The sequence below is a fragment of the Callorhinus ursinus genome, unplaced genomic scaffold, assembly GCF_003265705.2.
Source record: "Callorhinus ursinus isolate GAN/ISIS: 27379988/994484 unplaced genomic scaffold, GSC_fseal_2.0 scaffold4, whole genome shotgun sequence".
Taxonomy (NCBI): domain Eukaryota; kingdom Metazoa; phylum Chordata; class Mammalia; order Carnivora; family Otariidae; genus Callorhinus; species Callorhinus ursinus.
The window spans coordinates 68,326,587-68,347,537 of NW_027397066.1; the positions used below are offsets into that span (position 1 = coordinate 68,326,587).

The 20,951-nt window shown below is 40.3% G+C and overlaps 1 protein-coding gene and 1 long non-coding RNA gene across 2 annotated transcripts in view; one reads left to right on the plus strand and one right to left on the minus strand.

Annotated features, from left to right (window-relative positions):
* CDS1 (CDP-diacylglycerol synthase 1) overlaps positions 1–12,739 on the plus strand; it is a 60,407-nt gene extending 47,668 nt beyond the window's left edge. The window contains exons 8-13 of the mRNA XM_025887619.2: positions 644–731; positions 3,404–3,472; positions 4,152–4,304; positions 5,755–5,874; positions 7,949–8,052; positions 12,582–12,739. Coding sequence (XP_025743404.1) covers positions 644–731; positions 3,404–3,472; positions 4,152–4,304; positions 5,755–5,874; positions 7,949–8,052; positions 12,582–12,711 — 664 coding nt within the window. The 3' untranslated portion in view covers positions 12,712–12,739. The remainder of the gene's footprint in view (positions 1–643; positions 732–3,403; positions 3,473–4,151; positions 4,305–5,754; positions 5,875–7,948; positions 8,053–12,581) is intronic.
* Positions 12,740–15,768: 3,029 nt separating this feature from the next.
* Positions 15,769–20,064, minus strand: LOC112835970 (uncharacterized). The gene is made up of 3 exons (XR_003211349.2): positions 19,620–20,064; positions 16,741–16,866; positions 15,769–16,175 (listed from the first exon to the last, which is right to left on the minus strand). It is a non-coding gene; the product is annotated as an uncharacterized lncRNA (long non-coding RNA).
* Positions 20,065–20,951: the final 887 nt, after the last annotated feature.

Here is a 20,951-nt window from a genome sequence, read left to right on the forward strand (position 1 = left end):
GTGTGTGTGTGTGTGTGTGTGTGTGTGTGTGTGTGTGTGTGTGTGTAAAACAGAATCATTTTAAGATTGTCTTCCATATGCAAACTTCTAATTGATAGGTGGCAGTTACTGAAATTAGTAGGTTCTGTACAATTAGTAGGGTTTAATGTAACTATAGGCTAAGGTAGAATTAAAATTGATAGTTCTTCCTGAAAAAGAATTTGTATTAAGAGCTTGGTATAAATTTATGAGATTATATTGTGTCTAAACAAATGACTCATTTCCATTTTGAAAGGCTGCTTTTTTTTTTAAATTTTTTGTGCTATTGTAACTTGTTCCTCATAAAACTGAAATTTGAAAATCCATAGCTATAGAAATGGATTGCTTAATATTAAAATTAAATTGATTATTTAATATTTTCCTTAGCAATATTCTCCTGGTATATTGGTTTATTTATAGATTTTGCTCTGCTGAATTGCATTAAGCAGATCTGGGCAAATTTACTTGATATTTATCATTTCTACTACTGTTTTGGCAAATGTTATGTTCTGGATGAAGCTGCCGTATAATCCAAAGGGTTATTGCATTGGTTCGTTATGAGTCATAACCTGTATAAATGTTTGCCACTTAATCATATGGACTTTTTTTTCTGATTTTCTTTAAGGTTCCTTGTTCCAATATCAAGTGTTATTTGCAATGACATAACTGCTTACCTTTTTGGATTTTTTTTTGGGAGGACTCCATTAATTAAGGTAATGGAACAACATCTCAAGTAGGCCATTACCATAACCTTAAAGATGAGCCACTGGAGAAAATTTCCAACAATTTGGTGCTGTTGCACATTTTTATTTATGAGGTGCTTTGATTTTCCCATAGCTGTATTTAACAGCCACAGTGTAGGGGCAGTGAGCCATTTTCCCAAAGATTGGAATCATCTAAATTCTTCATGAGACGTTCTCTTGGCTCCATCAATAAGGACCTGACTCCATCAGTTATCCTCCGTCTTGTGAAGGCTTATTTCATCTTTCTGCTGGTTTCTTCCCATTAGCTATAGTGCAAGTCATCGTCTTCCATTCTCTAGCGACCCTACAAACAAGCCTTTCCTAGACTCTGCTTTCCCTTCAAACCATCTCATTTATCACCTCCTTTACCAAATTTTTTGAAAGTGTACACTTAACCATCTTCACATACTCATGTCCATTTGTAAAACTTCTACACCCAAACGCATTTCAAAAAAACCCTGAGGCCCTACAATAAAAAACTGATAATGCAAGTAATAAGTAAAGGTTAAGATAAGGGAAAGAAAAATACACATGTGCAGACCATGTTGTTTTGCCTTAGATTTGGTTCTGCTTACAGTCAGTGGAGGCAAGGAAGGAAATGAATTAAGTTACATAGTTCTCCTTTGGGGGAAGAAAGAAACCGATTCCTCATGGAAAAATAGACCTTTTACTACAATTGATTACTTTTAAACAAACTTTTCACATTGGGGCTTTGGATATGATTCATTTCATCCATGTATTGGGCAAAGTCTTTAATAATAATCCCACAAATATGTTAATTGGCTATTTTGATGTTACTATATGAAGGCAGTTTGGAGGGATTGAGACAGTTGTGCAGATACAAAACCTGTTTGATCAGAATGATACAAGAGTAGCTTAAGTGTTTCCAGAGGAAAGCACGGACTGCTTATCCTTCAAGAAAATCTTCCATAAATTCTTCCCCATATAGGAGTCTAGCATATAACATCAGGCTGAGCTGTAGGGATACTGGCAAGCAACCTATATGTGTGTGTGTGTGTGTGTGTGTGTGTGTGTGTGTGTATAACATTTCTAAAGCTGCTTCAGCATAAGAGCAAGTGATTAAATATTAAAGGCTTCTATACCAGATGAGAAGTTTTTGGCTTAGGAAGTCTTCAAAGAGGCTGTTTTGGTTGTAGAAGAATGTTACTGTCTGATTTTGAACATAGATTCCTAGTGAATTTACCAGGCTGGATTAGTTGTGTAATATACCCATATGTAATTAAACAAGTTAACCCCTAAATCAATTTGATATAGATCAATTTAATTTGATAAGTTATCTTTATTTTTTTTTAAGATTTATTTATTTGAGAGAGAGAGAATACAAGTTGGCAGGGGGCGCAGAATGAAGGGAGAGAGAGAATCTCCATGTAGACTCCCCTGCTGAGCACAGAGCCTGACACAGGGCCCAATTCCAGGACCCTGAGATCATGACCTATGCGGAAATCAAGAGCCAGATGCCCAACTGACTGAGCCACCCAGGTGCCTGATAAATTATCTTTAAAATAATCAACAGGCACTTTTGAATTTGAGTCAACTCCTACTTCATGACAATAATACTGAATTGTCCTAGGAAATGGTGTGTATCAGTGCCTTCTCTGTGGCAGAATTGTTAACAGATTTGTCAAGAAACTGTTTCTATTGACCCTTTTGGGTTTGGGCTTTATGAACATCATTAGGACAAGAGGTCTGTAAAGAGATCATGTAGTTTAGCCTGTCACCTGTTTCTATCTGCATAAACTTCTGTTATTTATTTGGCTTCTGTCCCCACCCATCCACTGAAAGGGTCATCACAGAGGTCATCAGTGATCTCCAGATGACCAGATCCCTGTATATCAGTCCTTATCTTATAGGGCACCTCAGGCATTTAGTGCTGTCCACTCCCAAATCTTTTCCTCCTGCCCCTGCATCACTGATTTCCAAACTTTCCTCCAGATTTCTCTGCTTGAATGCCCCATTGACTGAGAAACAATAGCTGGCATCTGAAACAGTATCTATTCTTAGAAGCACAACATGTTCCTTTCTTCATGGAGACAGACATAGATTGTGACCAAAGGGAGAAGGATATGTGAATACTTGTGGAGCAAATACTGTGTCTGGTTTGCCATTTCAGAAAGAGGTCTGTTGTATGCATGGCATTTTTGGGACTATACGAAAATCTGGTGTGCTGCAATGTCCGTGTTTTGTTATACTCATTCTATTTTTTGTTGTCAGTGGTAGTTCAATACAGACCATGTGTACTTGGAATGAGTACATCTTATCCTTACTGCAAGAACTACACTATTGTGGGGGTTTATATAAGCATAAAAGTCATGGGATGATGATTTCAATCTAGAGTTTATAGTTCTTTGAGAGAGAAAAAAATAAGTTGAGGTTATACAGAAACAGATATATTCACAGTATGTCAAATGTTTGAGGGTCTAATATGTTAGATATTACTAGAGAAATTGCACAAATAAATCAGGATCATGGATGAAGGAAAAAGGGTTGCAGAGCCATTCCAATAAGAAAAAAGCAAGCAGAGATGTATAAGGTATTGTGGGAATTCATTGAAGAGAGTTTGCATATGTATTTGTGTGTTTTGTGAGTGCAGTAACTCTTTTTAATTTATTTGGTCTTTTTAGTTGTCTCCTAAAAAGACTTGGGAAGGATTCATTGGCGGTTTCTTTTCCACAGTCGTGTTTGGATTCATTGTGAGTTTTGCTGGGATTTTTATTTATATTTTGAAAAATGATGGCAAGTTTTATTAATCTGTTCTAAACCTAAAAAACTGAACCACAAAATGTTAATAATGTATTTATTGAAACCCACTAAACAGAACCAATTCTGTACCCCAGTAGCTCTGATCACGGCCTCGTATCAGAATTACCTGGGGATCTTATACAAAATCTATGTCCCAGCCCTGTCCCGTCAGTTAACTCCCCCAGCTGATTCTAATGTATAGTTAGGCTTGTTCTGCCTTAAGGGGGACACAGGTGCTGGGACAAGTAGTGGCCTTGAGTAAAGCAGAGAATGCAAATGATGATGAAGAACTCTGCCTCCTTAATGCATACTAGCTAATTGACTTAGTGGGTGCTGCTGTGAGCCCAACTTGCAGGAACAGTTAAAAATAATTGACATTGACTTTTAGCCATGCATAACAGATACTGTTAATGTTTTAAAAATTAGTGTACAGTTACGGAATTTAGGTTTTTATTAAAAGAGGTCTGTGAGAATCAAAGATACAATGAAAGGACTGGATAAAAGATAAGTATACAAAAAATGTTAGGAAGTTTAATTTTTGAAGAGTCTAATGAAAAGAGATTGATAAATATTTTATATATATATATTTTTTTCATTCAATGTTTCATGGACTCTTGCTTTGTTATTCAGGCTGCCTACCTGTTATCCAAATACCAATACTTTGTCTGCCCAGTGGAATACCGAAGTGATGTAAACTCCTTTGTTACAGAATGTGAACCCTCCGAACTTTTCCAGCTTCAGAGTTATTCAGTTCCTCCCTTTCTGAAGGCAGTGTTGAGACGGGTAAGATAAACATAGTTAAGGATCCTGTATCCCAAAGATGCAGGTTCATTTAAAGTAGGACTAAACTTTTTACAAGAAATCAATTTCTACAGAATTTTTAACTCTTTGCTACAGAAGTGGTATCACTGCTTAGCATCAATAATATTTTCTATCCCCTTGTGATTTCCCTTTCTTGAACATAAAATGAGTATTACTATCACAAACCAGCTGTCTGTTCAGAATTTACTTACCTGGTGGTTTGAATGATTACTGATGGTAATTTATCTTGTTTGTTTTGAAAACATTTTCCAGTATTCCTTAGATTTCTAAAAAGCGAAGGGGTTACAATGAGCTTCACTTGTAACTGGTAGGAACTGACTCAATTTAAAGCTTAATTAAAATTCAACAGCTCAAAGATTCCTTGATTTTTAGGGGACCTTTAATAGTACAGAAACTGCTGCTTCTAAAAAATCAGTTTCCCTTTGAAAAGCACACTGTTGCCATTTAAAGGCAGTGTTGAGGTCTCTCACTGAAGGATGTTGGCAAGCTGTCCATTAGAACCCTGCTGATAATTTGCCATCAAGACTGGTGGGTAGTTGGTTCGAGTAAGGGATCAAGCAGTTGTGTGTGTGTGCTGTGTATGTGTGTGTATCTGAAATATTTTTAAAGTCCATAATTTTTGAGGAGCAGGTTAACCAACAAATTATTTCTCTCCTTGTGTGTGCAATACATTGAATCCAAGAACTTTTTTCAATGTCCAAGCCATCTGTTATCTGCTATGAAACTTTTTGATACTACCAGTCTTTGGGGCAAGGCCTTTGCTTTCAGAACAGGTCGAGATTGGTGTTCTGAATGATCTTTCTAAAGCCTACCTATTTATGCACTGTCTACAATTTGTAGTTTCAGTCTATCTAAAGTAGAGCAAGAATCAAGAATTTACAAAATAATTTGCCTGCAGAATTCTTCTCAATTTTTATTATCTCCTCCCTGAATCTTTTATGACTGTCTTGCTGATGCTCACTTTGGTGGTCTTTTTTAAGCAACTTAAAGACCAACTTTTTCCTCATTTTGTCATATAAAATTAAAGTGAAAAAAAAAATACAAAAGTTACAATTATAAAGTTCTACTGGTAAGAAACAAATTCAGAAATTAACTCAACTGATTCTTACCAAGCCTACAAATCAAATGTTATAGAAGTTTCTAGATGAACTAGAGTATCCTGCCAACTGCAAGATTTTAGTGTGCCAGGTGTCATCAGTATGCTTAGAGAGGGAATGGAGAGTGCTGGCTAAGCAGAGGATGGGAATGCCAGCTTACAACATATTTTTCTCCCATGGTCCTGAAAGTGTATGAAGTTAACAAAAATGTGGTATAATGGTTTAATATTTATAGCATGGTTCTTAGTTTAGGTGGCATGCTCAAATACAACTTTAATGCAGTTAAATCCCTTCCCCCTTTATTTTCTCTTTAGGAAACAGTGAGCTTGTATCCTTTCCAGATACACAGCATTGCTCTTTCAACGTTTGCATCTTTGATTGGCCCTTTTGGAGGCTTCTTTGCCAGTGGATTCAAAAGAGCTTTCAAAATCAAGGTGTGTGTTTAGAATCTTTGTTACATTATTAGGGAATATAATTCAAGAATATAATATAGTTGTAATTTGGTTCTTTCTTGGTCTCCCACATTAAGCCTCTGGGCAAAAACTTTCAACATCCTATTTGTTTCAGCTTCACAGAAATCCTTCCTGGCTGATTTGAGTATATTCTCTCTCGTTAAATTTTGGACATGCCATCTTAATACATTTTAAAGTGTTATGTCAGCGTCATTTATAGAATTGGCATGTGGTCACTTAATGTTGGGACAAACACAGAATCTTGGTCCTTCAAGTGCTCATCCAAAAACCCAGCTGTGAATTGTCTGAAGTTTACGTGTTGTGCCACAGTCTCGATTGAAGAGACGAGCCGGGGAGCCTTTGGATATAACCATCTGTTCTCCTAGATCTGGAGTCAGTGAACTCTTCCTGTAAAGGGAGAAATCATTTATTAATCATATTGCAGCTACTCAACTCTGAACTCTGCCACTGTAGTGCAAAGCCCTGTGGGCAGTATGTCAATGAATGGCCCTGACTGGGTTTTAATAAAACTTTTACAAAAACAGGCAGTGGGCTAGACTTGGACTATGGGACATAGTTTGCTGATCTCTCTTCCAGATACTTGAAATTTTTCCTGTATTTCATTTAATTTGGATTCTCATAAAGTCACATATATTTTACCCTGTTATCCCAGCTGTCCTCACATGCCTTCACTAAGATTGAATGTTATGCCATTGGGAGTCAGAGAGAGGCTATTGAAAGTGGGGTGAACAGAGCAGGCCTCTCTGAAGGAGGTGGCATTTGAGCAGGAGTCTGAGAAAAGGAGAATGTGTCCGGTAGAGAAGTGGAAGGAAGAGAGTTCCGGCGAGTGCAAAGGAGAGGAGGAGCTTAGCCTATTTGAAGGGGAGTGAGGACAGTGTGACTGTAGTAGAGAGGAGGCATTCAGACTACAGAATTGGTGGGGCCAGATCACATGGGGCTGCAGAAGCCAGGGAAATAAACAAACACTCAGTGAGCACTTAAAAGGGGGAAGATACTATGTTGGGTGGAATGCAGTATGTGGAAGCATATAAATGTACCTGTTCTCCAGATGCTCACCACCTGCTAGGGAAGACAACACTTGCCCACAGTGAACCACAGCGAGAACTGTGCATGAAGACTGTCATGTCAAGCCTGCAAACAGCAGAGTGGAATTGAGTTACTGTGGCTCTCTTGTTGCTTCAGAGAATAGGGAAGAGAAGGAAGGAAATGTGTGGGCAAAAAGTAACCGAAGAATTTTTCAGTAATTGTTTGAAACAGAAATGTTACATTTAGAATGGTATTTTCTTCAGTGGTCTTTAATGCAGGGTTTATTCTTGAATGATAGATAATTTTGCATGTCTGAAATGAAGGTATAATAGCTGTTGCATTTAGATGTTTTTAGGTTGCCTGCGTATGCTAGAAGAGCAGTCTGTCATTTCCATATCCTTAGCACCCAGACATGTGGCTTGATCTATAGAGTCCACTTGAGAGACTTACTAACCATTCCCTCCCCTTGGCCGTTTAATGGACTAATGTGTCCCACATGATGTGTTTTGGTTTTCTTTTTACCCCAATACTTACAGAAGAATATGCATTATAGTAGCAAAATATTTATTTCAGAGTAAAAACTATTAGGATAAACATGAGTTAGAACTAGTAGTACATCTGTCAACAACACTAAAAAGAGCTCCTCAAATAATTTCTGGTTAAACAGAAAAGTAAGCTAGAACAATGTTAGATTAATAATAGCCGATAGCGCTTCTGATTTAGAAAAAGGTTTATTAACTTAAAAAAGTTAGTGCTAGATTTAATTAATATTTAATTAGTGTCACTTGAATGCTTTTGGTCAATTCGGTAATGATTCTAACATGGGTACGTATTTGAAAGATGTGGTTTTAACTTGTGAGACATGTTCTAGTAAGTCTGTATTTAGTGAGGAAATCCAGTAGTAAAGTATTTTCTTTAGAGCTCCTGATGCCAAGAGACATGTACAGGTAGGAGTTTAATAGCAGGTGATTTTTTGAAAATTTGCTCATATGTTTGTTTGTTTCTGAAGGATTTTGCAAACACCATTCCTGGACATGGCGGGATAATGGACAGATTTGATTGTCAGTATTTGATGGCAACTTTTGTGCACGTGTACATCACAAGTTTTATAAGGTACTTTTAGATTTTTAAAAAATGTTTTATTAGATGATTTCTTTGAGTTCTCATTTCCATAGGCATTAGTTTAAATGAGTTACTTTTTCTGTCAGTGATAATTTATAATATAAAAAGGGAATGGTGGCCCCTGGGGTTTGCGTCACATTGTAGCCCTGAGAAGTATGATTAAGGAGAAATGAAGAAGAAATAATTAAATTATAATTATTTTACACACATTTGAACAACCTAAATAATAGTATGTGTCACGGTCTTTAATAGGGCCAAGGTAAAATCTAGGTAATGTGGATGGCACTGGATTGAATCACCACATTTCCCGTTTTCTGTGGTATACAGTGACAGTGATTACTAACTAGAAGAGGACTAATAATTCATCCAGTCCGCCAGTTATTTCTTGAGTGCCTGTGATGTGTTGGGGAATGTTCTAGGCATGGATAGAGCAAAGAACAAAACAAAGTCCCTGCCCTCAGAGCTTACATTCTTACTGGGGAGCAGGAGAGAGAAGGGGCAGAGACGGACAAAAAACAAACCGAGTTTGTTAGCTGGTGGTTAAGTGCCGTGGAGAAAAATAAAGTGGGCCAGGGGATTATGGTTGTTTGGGAGGTGGAGAAGTAGGGTGAATGGAGGGGTGTTGCTTTTTTATATAGGGTGGTTTATTCTTGTTATTAAACCCATAAGGTTTTGGATCTGACCTAAAGTGCTAGTTTGGGATGTGAAAGCAAACCACAGCAAGCACACATTAACTTTATTTTCTATGGTCTCTACTAAGTGCCTGACCACAGAAAATACGTACTTCCTTCAGAGAGTATTTAGAAACTCATATTTGTAGATCCATAAACACGTATTTTAAATATATACCCAGAGCAGTATAGGAATTTTGTATTAATTTTTATTTTTCTTGAGCAGTCTTGTTAAGAGTTTATTTCATTAATCTTTTCAAAGAATCAAGTTCTGGCTTTGTTAACGTTCTATTTCATTGATGTCCACTTGCATCTTTCATTCTTTTCATCTTTCTTGAGATGGAATTTGCTGTTGTTTTTTGAGCTTCTTGAGATAAAGCTTAGGTTATTGATTTTCAGCCTTCTTGTCTGATATATTCATCTAAGACTGTAAATTCCCTCAAGTACTGCCTTATTCTCATCTTACATGTTACGTTTGTACTTTCATTATCAGTTACAAATATTTCCTGATTTCTAGTATGATACCTTCTTTGACACATGGATTATTTAGATGTGTATTGATGGCTTTCCAAACAAATGGAGATTTCCTCATTCTCCTTTATTGACTTTTGCCTCAGTCCACATGGTCAGAAAACATACTCTTTATTATTTCAGTTTTTAATAGTTATGGAGACTTGTTTTGTGCCCCAGCATATAGTCTGTTCAGGTATGTGTCCATGTGGCCATGGAGCATATGCGCATCTGCAGGTTGGGGATGTAGGGTTGTACATGCCAGTTAGGTGAGGTTTAGCTAAATCTTCTGTACTGATTGTTTCGTTTGTTTTTTCCATTTTTCCATTTTTCAGGAAGAGAGCTTTGTCAGAATATCCCACTGTGATTATTTTTTTTAAACTTTTATCTATTTATTTTAGAGAGAGAGCACAAGCGGGGAGGGGTAGAGGGAGAGAGAGAGAATCCCAAGCAGGTTCCACAGCCAGCATGGAGCCCAACTTGGGCCCAGCCTCACGAACCTGAGATCACGACCTGAGCCAAAATCAAGAGTCGGACACTCAACCACTGAGCCACCCAGGCCCCTTCTCTCCCACTGTGATTGTAAATGTACTTATTCCTAGTCTGCCAGTTTTTGCTTTATGTATTTTGCAGTGGTTTTAGGTATATACACATTTAGGACTGTCCTATCTCCCTATTGAATCACTTATAATGTCATTCTATAACATCCATCTTTATATACCACTTGCTTAAAGCCTGTTTTGTTGGATATTAGAAGAATGGCATCAGGGGCACCTGGGTGGCTCAGTCGTTGGGCGTCTGCCTTCAACTCGGGTCATGATCCCGGGGTCCTGGGATCGAGCCCCGCATCAGGCTCCTGCTTGGCGGGAAGCCTGCTTCTCCATCTCCCACTCCCCCTGCTTGTGTTCCCTCTCTTGCTGTGTCTCTCTCTCTGTCAAATAAATAGATAAAATCTTTAAAAAGAAAAAAAGAATGGCATCAGCCTTCTTTTGGTTAGTATTTATATAGTGTGCTCTCACTCTCTCAAATAAATAAATAAATCTTTTTAAAAAGAATAGTGTGTTTCTCTTCTAACAAGTATATAGCTTGATTTTAGTTGTTTTTTTTTTTTAACCCGGATGACAACCTTTGTCTTTTTTTATTTTTAAGATTTTTATTTGAGACAGAGCAAGAGAGAGAGAGAGCATAAGTGGGGGTGGGGAGCAGCAGAGGGAGAGGGAGAAGCAGGCTCCCCACTGAGCAAGGAGCCTGATGTGGGACTTGATCCCAGGACCCTGAGGTCATGACCTGAGCCAAACGTGGGGCTTAATTGACTGAGCCACTCAGGCGCCCCCAACCTTTGTCTTTTTAGTTGGAGTGTCTAATCCATTTATATGGCAGTTCCTGATATATCTGAGTATTAGTAATTAATATTTAAATCCTTAGAACTCTGGGGGCACCTGGGTGGCTCACATGGTTAAGCGTCTGCCTTTGGCTCAGGTCATGATCCCAGGGTTCTGGGATCAAGCCACACGTCAGGCTCCCTGCTTGGTGGGGAGCCTGCTTCTCCCTCTCCCTCTACTGTTCCCCCTGCTTGTGCTCTCTCACTCTCTCTGTCAAATAAATAAAATCTTAAAAAAAAAATTGGGAAAAAAATAAATCCTTAGAACTCTGTTTTCAGATGGTGGCGGCTTTTAGGGCATTAACTCACTTTTTTTTTTTTAACCTGCTATTCTCTCACTAGAGAAAAGTAATGCTGAGCCATGTTGTCTACCATTTGAAAGCAAATATTTAGACTATTAGAGATACAGGGCTAGTGCCAGGGTGCATGTAGCTGGGAGCGCCTGCTGACATAATTTTGCATTTAGCTGAACTTGCTACAATACTCTTCCTTTTCTCTGTGGGCCCCTACTCTGGGTTTGTTAGGAAGTTCCTGAATCTTTTGAAGAAATGTAAGACAAGCTGTGCCCTGCCTTGAGTAGACAGTGGCTGTGAGAGGCATCTGGCCACACTTTTGGCAGATGAGCTGAGGCACGTGCACGAAGGTAACCCAGGGGATGGCTAATCTGTGCTGTGGTTTTTTTAATCAAAGACTTTTGTTGTGATATCCCTATATAGCAGACATTTCTTTGTTGCTGGGTTTTCTGTTTCCTATAATTCCATTTGAACTGAACAGTCCTAATCATAAATTTCGTTACCTGTGTAAATGTCTTTCTCAGAATTCGGTGCCCTTCTCCCATATATCATTTATGTCTTGCTGTTTTCCATTGGATTTTACTAATCTCTCTTTACGAGAAGTGAACCATAATCTGCTTTTCATATTCAAATGGACTGTAGAAATCGCAGAGAACGACACATCTGCATTAAAGTCTAAATTCGGTTCATTCTGAATGTGACAAAATAGCACTGTAGAAGGCCACACGGTTGTAAGCGGGTTGAGTTCTAGAGTCCCATGGGGGGTGGGGGGAGGTTACGAACCCCTGACCGTATAAGTGTCAGGGCCGGGAAAGGGTAAGAGTCCTGTTTAGCACCTTTTCCGATTCAAGGATTCAAGTGCAACATGGAGGGCTGGGGCAGGGAGGCTGGGGGGAGCTGCTGGAGGAGACGCCCCTGGCAGAGAAGGGGGAGTGCGCCACACCACTGCCTCCATGTTGCTGCCTCAGCTCCCCCTGGGCTCGCCTCCCCTGTCCTGGGACTGCTGGCAGGGGGGTGAGGAGGGCAGGCTGTCTGCCTCCTGTCCCCCCTTCAACGAGAAAGGACCCACTTTTGTTTCCTACATTGGGGTTCACCGAAGACTTTGTTTGGACAAAGGCTGTGGCATCTACTGCAGATCCCGGGTAGTGGCTTCAGTGCCAGGTCAGCACCTGCGTCCTGTCTCTCGAACATTCATAATACCCCAGGGGCACGTCTCGAGGTTTCTTTGAAGCTAAAAATTTGAAGTATATTTTCCTGTCCCCTTCTGGCTTCTCTTCATCCACCAGGACTTCTGCTCCTTTCCTTACAGGATGGTTTGTGTGTCTTGACCAGTCAGGATTCATTCCCTGTTCCCACTTCTAACTCAGGTTGCCCCTTTGAGAAGCTTTGTGGAACTTAGACCTGCACCCCCTAGATTGCCTAGTGTTGTTCCTGCATTTTGTGTTTGTGGGTTCTTCCCAAATCTAGACTGTATGCCTCTCGGTGCCGAATATTTCCGGGGTTTTTTTCTCCCTCTGACACTAACATTGGGCACTAAAGTGAGCTTGATCAAGTAAAGGTTGTTACTCTTCACTTAAGTGCATGATTTATTTTCAGTTGGGGGTATATGCTTCCTTTAGGTCTCTCAAAATAGCATGAACTTGGCCTTTTCTGCTTTGTTATCAGGGGTCCGAATCCCAGCAAAGTGCTTCAGCAGTTGTTGGTGCTTCAACCAGAACAGCAGTTAAATATATATAAAACCCTGAAGACTCATCTGATTGAGAAAGGAATCCTACAGCCCACCTTAAAGGTATAGCTGGATCCAGAAAGGGAAGGACTGAGCATAAGGAATTCTACAGAAAAGCACTGACAGATGAAATTTTGTAATTGTACAGAAAACTGATTGAAAATGCAATAGATTGACGTTTTACAGACACGAATGTCTCTTCTCGAAATTACTGTGAATATTTAACACTTACTTGATCCAAGTTATAAAATAACAAATTATCAGCAAAAGATCCTGTACCTTTTCTAAAGTGTATTTTCTGATGTTAACTTCCTTCCCCAGACTTGCTAGGTTTCATAATGTAAAAGACTTGTGTTTTAGAGTCAAACAGAAAAAAGTAAATTGAGGATGTCTTAAGATTGCATCTGGCATTGTGCCCTTTGCACAAATATTTACTTTTGTACTTGGAGCTGCTCTTAATTTTAACAAAGTGTTTTATGTAAGGCGCAATAGGAAGTTCGTTCTCCTGTACTTCCTCCTCTTAGTCTGAAGTCCTTTCTGAAGGGCTGAGTTGGATTCAAAAAGAAAAAAAAAATGCTTGTCCATTTTTCAAAGAAGTAAGTAATCATTTGCCAGGGGAAAACATTCCACTTTTAGGTAGGTTCAAAAAGAGCAGACATTAAACTCCACTCCTGATAAAATTGTGTGGAAAAACATGACAGTTGCAAGAAAAACAAAGGAGAATTCTGCTGTGGAGAACACAATGTACACATCCTGCACAGATTATCTCCACAGAAGACAGTGATGCACGACCCGGGCCACCTCTTGGTGGAATTCTCTGCTTTTGCTTGTTTCCCAGTGAACTGGTTTCCATCAGTTCTGCAGCCTCAAGCACATAAGATCAATATAGAGGGTAGTGAGTAGGGGTGGTGGCTGACGCAGAGAGGGGGGTGCTCCACTAAGCCAGAGCGGCCCGTCCCCAGAGGAGGCTCCACATGCCTGTGTTCCAGGGGCCTCCCTGCTGGAGCCCTGGGCGCCTGCGGGACACTCACCTGGCAAGAAGGAAGATCTGCCTGCAGACTTAAGCCCCGACCAGCTCCCTGCTAACAGCTAATCTTTGCTCCCTTCCTTTTTCACATCATGTCATGAAATCTGAGGACATCAGCTGATGATTTTTTTCTTCCGAGAATGAAAATCAAGCAGAAGTGATTCTCATCAAGAACCAAAAGCGCACGAATGCCAAACCTTTCCTCTGTGGGACTGGACACTAATCAGATAAGAAGTTTATTCTCATCGGTGAATGTAAATAAGCTATAGCTGCTGTGTGTTCCCCACGACCGTATTTATTGTAGTGCACAGAGCCTCCCGAAAATTGCCTAGTGCTCCTTGGCTAACTGTTCAGAGAGGAGAAAAATAGATTTTAAAGAATGTTTTGCTAATGAAGAGAGTAAATATTTTTGTTTAAATCAGAAACAGATTTCACTTATTTTAGATTTCCGTTCTCTGACTATACCTGAAATAAAAGACGACACATCTGCCTGGGATCCATGGATGGAAGTCTGTAACTAGCAGCTTCATCATGTGCGCTACATGATTACAGTAGATCTACTTAAACTCTGTACCAGGAGTCTAATTTCTCGGTTTGGCCCGCACGCAGTCAGTTCGTCCGCATGGGATGTGTTCAGTCAGCATTATTTCAGACCATCCCGTGAAAACTAGAATCGGCACTGGAAATGTTTTTACAGGAGGGAATGATTCCTTTTAAGTCAGGCTACCTACAGGTTTAATTTTCAGCATCTCTCATTTATATTTGCCTCATTAAAAGCTCCAAATGCTGATCGTAAAAGAATTTAGATTAGCAGAAGTTAAAAAATAAGATGAAAAATTTGTCACAGGAGCTTACATTGAAAACTTGATTTGCACAATAAGAAAGAACTGCTTGGAGATACACGGTTCCCTCCGCATTTTTCTTTAAAGCGATTGGTGAGGCACTGCAGTGCGGAATTATAAGAGAGCATTACTGAGTACATGTATTATAACGTCAATCCTATTATAAACCAAATACGAAGCTAGAAATATTTGGGGTCACGGTAATATCCTTCCTCAAATATACTTTTAGAGGTGGGTGTACATTATCCTGTATGTAAAAAAGTAAATTCTTAATTTTAACAGAGCTCTAACGATTGACCTTTTTAGTGTACTTTTATAGCATGTATATTAAAATAGAATATATTTTAGCAAAAGATTGCCATAAAACCCTGACTTTGATCATTTTTATATTCGCGCTGTGAAGAGAGCTTAAATTCCAGTGTAGGAATGTGGTGGCAGGAAAATAAAAGACGGGACTTCCTTCACAGTAATAGCTAATTGTCCCAAATTTGCTATTTTTGGAGGTACTCTACTTGTACTAATTGCTTGACTTTTTAACCTGTGGGATGCAAATGTTTCCTCAGTGCTTTTCCCCTTATGGTGGTACATATACATTTACTGTCTGTGAATAAAAAGACCACACGTATACCCCCCCCTCCCTTTTTGTTTCATTTGTATTATCTCTTCCTTGGTACTTTGAAGACAGTATCACCTTGTTCAGTGAAAAAGAAAAAAATAGAAACAGTGGTCATATACTGTATATGGGTGGGAGATAGCTTATGATTTGTGTCAATAAGTTCTCTGATTCTTTTACTGAAACTGAGATAGGAAAATAAAATTGAAACAAATCACATTTTGACTCTGCTGTGCCACTTTCTCATTGGAGAAGAATCATTCGCTCATTCAGCTAGTGTTTACAAAATGACCACAGCTGTGTAAACATTGCATCTCATGTATATTCCATCACCAGAGTCTACAGTGACATCTTCAGGGCTGGGGTACATACTTCTGTGATGAGGGGACACGTGTGTTTGTTGAAAGGTGATGTCCTCTTAATAGAAAGAGTACTGAATTTTTATATTTTCCACAATTTATAATGACACATTTACTTTTGTGAATCTCTGATCCGGTCCCCACCAGAGCTTTAAGGTATATGGCCACTGAATGGCATCGGTTTTGATCAGCCATTGTGTCCCCGGTGTGTGGCTCCACCCCAGCACCCCCGAGGCCCTCGAGCTTCTGGAACGGAAGAACGGGTTTGGAGTCTTAAGACCCAACTGTGCACATTTTTATTTGTCTTCCTTGGACAGCCCTTCCCTGCCCACCCCGGTTTTCATTTTGCATGACCCTAAAATGGATGTCATTATTCCTAGTTCTTAGGGTTAAGGATGTACCATGATTTGTGTCCAGCATAGAGGAGCTGATTCGTAATCCTTCGTGTCCTTTCTTCTTCCTATCTATCTGCTCCTCTTCTGTTGCCCAGATCCAGTGCAGAGTGACAGCCTGGTAGAACTGACCGAAAAGGTAATCACATTTGGCCACTTACGATTTAGGTGGTGTTAACATTAAGAGTTCCTTGAATGGTAGACAGCCTGTCCGTTGGCTTCAGCAGACCTACGCCATTTCCCAGACATCCAGCACGGGGCTTTGTCCTGGCACCAAGAACAAGAACTGTAGTTCTCCACCTAGTCACAGAGATTGAGACAGAGGTGAATGCCCTATGAGGTAGATGCCGATTGAGGCAGTGACAAATGTATAAAGCAGAAGGGGAAATGGGAGACCAGCATTCTGGCCTCCACAGAGGATCTGTCTGCCCTACAGACAGCTCTCTCCACCCGGAAACTTTAAAAAGTTTAAAAGTCACTCCTTAAGGAGGGGCTCTATTTGGGAATCTGTGTTGTGGCTGCAAATAAAAAGCAGGTCTAGACAAATGAACCCAAATCAGAAACCTGTCCTACCTTAATCCCATTGTCTTTCTTTTCCCGTGCCAACAGGGAGAACATTCTTGAATCATTAGATAACATCGAGAGTCATTTAGTAAGGGTTGATGAATGGAACAGTATTTGATAATGGCAAGTGAGTTTCTAAAAGGAGCTGAGAAAATACAGCCTGGTTCTCTAATGTGTACAAGGGACATGGTGGGTAGAGCAAAAGCCTTGTGGCCCAGGTAGAGAAAATCACTGAGGGACGGTCCACCCAAAGGTGTCCTCTCAGTGAGAGAATGAAATCTGCAACTGCTGTCAAACCTACAGCACAACGTACGGTCCCTGGGCGTGAGCTCTCAGAACCCCCTCTCCAGTGTGCGCCCAGCTTGAGTTCACTGGGTCCAGGTGGTAGTCCATTCAGGAGTGTGTGATGTCAGGCTTGAGACAGGACCTAAAAGAGTGATAAGTTTGAGGACATTTTTGAGTAATCTATTAAGTATAGTTTTGATCAGTTTTAATCTCAAAAGCTTGTGAGGAAAAGGAACCCAAAGGCTTCAGCCGGTACGGCTAAGACAGATAACAATTGAATCATCAGCAATTCTGTTTGTTTTTTCTTTTTCAACAGCTTTATGTATAACAGATCCAGGTTACACACTGTAACCCTGTGCAGGCATCACCACCTCCGGGTTGACAACGATTTCCATCACTCCACAAAGTTCCCTGGTGCCCATTTGCACTTAATCCCCACTCCAACCCCCAGGCTTCAGCAACTGCTGCTTTGCTTTCTGTCTCTAGCAGTGTGCTTTTTCTGGACATCTATAAAAGGAATCCTACAATATATAGTGTTTTGCATCTGGCGTAATATTTTTGCCTGTATCAGTACCTCATTCCTCTTTAGGAATACCATACTGTACTGACCTACTTACCAGTTGATTGGCATTTGGGTTATTTCCAATTTGGTGTTCTTATGAAAAATGTTGCTGTGAATATTTGTGGACATGGCTTTGTGTGTCTGTGTCTCCATTTCTGTCAGACTTCTAAAGGTGGAATTGCAGGGTCATATGATATTTATGTTTTAACGTTTAAAGAGATGGCCAAACTGTCCAAAGTGGACGAGCAACCTTACAGTCCTGCCTGCAGTGTACACAAGTCCCCATTTCTCTACATCCTCACCAAAACCCAGCATGTCTGTTTTGGTTTTTTTAAGAGAGAAGAAGAGAGCGAGGGAGTGAGCATGCACACGGGGAGGGGCAGAGGGAGAGAGTGAATCTTAAGCAGGCTCCACGCCCCTCGCAGAGCCCGACGTGGGGCTCAATGATGTGGGGCCCTGCGTGGGTCTGGATTCCAGACCCTGAGATCATGACCTGAGCTGAAATCAAGATCAGAAGCTTAACCGACTGAACCACCCAGTCGCCCTGGCATGTCCGTCTTTCTAATGATAGCCATTTTAGCTGCGATATAGAGGTATCTCAAGGTAGTTTTAGTTGCATTTCCCTACGGCCAGTGGTGCTGAGCATTTTTTCATGTGCTTATTTGGCATTTGTGTATCCTCCTTGATGAATTGTCCATATCTTTGCCCATTTTTACATGGGATAGTTTTTCTTCGTATTGAGTTGTAAGAGATCACTATATATCCTGGATGCAAAACCCTTATCAGATACACGACTTACAATTATTTTCTCCCAGGCTGTGTTTTTTTGTCTTTTTGGTTTCTTTCTTTCTTTTTTTGTTCCTAAGACTTTTTTTAAAAGCAGTTTAAAGTTCACAGTAAAATTGAGGGGAAGGTATGGACATTTCCCATAAATCCTTTGCACCCCCCTCCCCTCATCTGTCACCACATTCATAGCTTCCCTATGATTTACATCTCCAACCAGAGTCATGCATGTGTTACAACTGATAAACTTGCACTGACCCAGTCTTAATCACCCAAGTACATAGTTTACATTAGGGTTCATTTTTGGTGTTGTACATTACTTGGATTTGGAAAAAAGTATGATGCTATGTACCCATCACTGTGGTATTATAAAGAGTATTTTCACTGCCCTAAAAACTTCTTTGCTTCCCCTGTTCATTCCTCCCCATACCCATAACCCCCAATCTTTTCGGGAATCATAGTTTTGCCTTTCCCAGAATGTCCTACAGCTGGAATACAGTTGGAATCACACAGTATGTAGCCTTTTCAGATGGGCTTCTTTCCCTTAGTAATATGCATTTAAGCTTCCTCCATGGCTTTTCATGGCTTGATAGTTCATTTCTTCTTAGTGCCAAATGATATTCCATCGTCTGGATGTACCACAGTTTAACCATTCACCAACTGAAGGATATCTTGCTTGCTTCCAAGTCTTGGCAATTATGAAGAAAGCTGCTGTAAACATCAGTGTGCTATAAACATCAGGTTTTGGGGTGGACATCATTTTTCATCTCCCTTGGATAAATACCAGGAATTGTAGTTTCTGGATCAGATGGTAGAAGTATGTTCAATTTTGTAAGAAACTGCTCGGCTGTCTTGCAACATGACTATACCATTTTGCATTCTTAACCAGCAGTGAATGAGAATTCCTATTGTTCAACACCCATGCCAGCATTTGGTTTTGTTGATGTTCTGGCGTTTAGGCATTCTAGTAGGTATGTATAGTGTTTTAACTTACATTTCCCTAATGATGTGTGTTGTGGATCATCCTTTTCTTTTAAGACAAGAAGTTTATTTAAACAACAAGACAACAAGACTTGAAGGGAAAATGATCTAGGATTCATTTAGAGTAATTTATCCCTATTTAAAGACAGATTGCCCTACATGTAACAGCTACAGACAAAAGAGTTAGAACATTGTCCTTGGTTTTACAGGGATCAATGAAAAACATTAAAATTCTCCAATCGAACAAGGTATGTAAGGATTTTTATGTTGTTCTTTTTTTGTTAAAGAGTGAGAGCAAAGTAACTTACTGGAATATAAAGACAAGAGCTGACTGAGCATGCCGCGAATGGAGAGAAGGGGTCTTTTCACCGAACCAGTATTTTCCCCCATCCCATCTCCATTTGATGTTGATCAAAACATACCATTGGCCATTTTGTTACAAAAATGCAATATGCTTGTGCACATACAGTTACTTTATAATAAAGGAATGGGGAAGGAAAAAATGAAAGAATAGAGAAAACTCGGTTGCAGTGGCCAGGATGTGGTGGGGCCAAATTGCAGTTTTCTACCTGAGAATGTCATCTTGGTCCGGAGGAGCAGAGTTCTGCAGGACAAAAGTAGAGGTTTCCCTTCTCAGGGGACACCTCCCGTCTGCTGCTGGAACACATCCACCGTCTCTGCATCCTCCTCCCACTGTGCGGTGTGTCTGTTTCACTGGCTCAGGGAATTGGAATCTGAGTTGCCTCATTGACAAACCCTTTCCAAGTAGCAGCAACCCAACTTGCTTCAGACATCAGCAGGTTTCTGATTCTGTATGAGAAATGAGCATAGTGCTGTTTTCAGCCGCTGAAATCAATCTGGAAGATGAAAAATCCCTGGGCTCTTTGTTGGCCACGGTGAGTCCCAGAGTCTCCTCAGCTGCCACTTCACAGAGAGGTACCGGGTCCACACCCAGCGAGCACACGAGCGGCCGCCGGAGCATCTCCTCACAGGCTGTCATCCAACTCTCTTCCTGGTGAGACGCCTGGGAAGGTTTTTGGCCCATTTTTTAATGGGCTTGTTTTCTTTTCTTTTTTTAAAGATTTTTATTTATTTGAGAGAGAGAGGGAGAACATGAGCAGAGGGAGAGGGAGAAGCCGACTCCCCCGGCTGAGCAGGGAGCCCGATGTGGGGCTCGATCCCAGGACCCCAAGATCATGACCTGAGCCGAAGGCAGTCGCTTAACTGACTGAGCCACCCAGGCGCCCGGGTTGTTTTCTTACTGTTAAGAGTTCTTGTATATTTTGGATGACAGTGCTTTATCATGTGTCTTTTGCCAATATTTTCTACCAGTCTGTGGCATGTCTTATTCTCTTGACATTATCTTTTGCAGGACAGAAATTTTATTTTTTAAAGATTTATTATTTAAAGGTGTGTGTGCAGGGGAGGGGAAGGGGAGAGGGGCAGAGGGAGAGAGAAACTTCAACAGGCTCCCTGGTGAGCCCGACCGGGGGCTTGATCTCAGGATCGTGAGATCACGACCTGAGACCTGAGCTGAAACCAAGTCAGTCACTCAACTGACTGTACCACCCAGGCACCCCCCCCACCAGAAATTTTAATTTTAGTTAAGTCCAGCTTATCAATTCCTTCTTTCATGAATTGGGCCTTTTGATGTAGTAACTATGATGTAACAACAACTTGGATGTAATCATTGCCATACCCAAGGTTATCTAGGTTTTCTATGTTATATTCTAGTCTCATAGTTTTGCACTTTACATTTAGGTTTATGAGCCATTTTGAGGTAATTTTTGTAAAAGGTGTAACATTTGTCTCTACATTTTTTTTTTTTTGTATGTGGATGTCCAGTTATTCCACCATCCTTTGTTATCTTTGCTCCATTGTATGGCCTTTGCTCCTTTGTC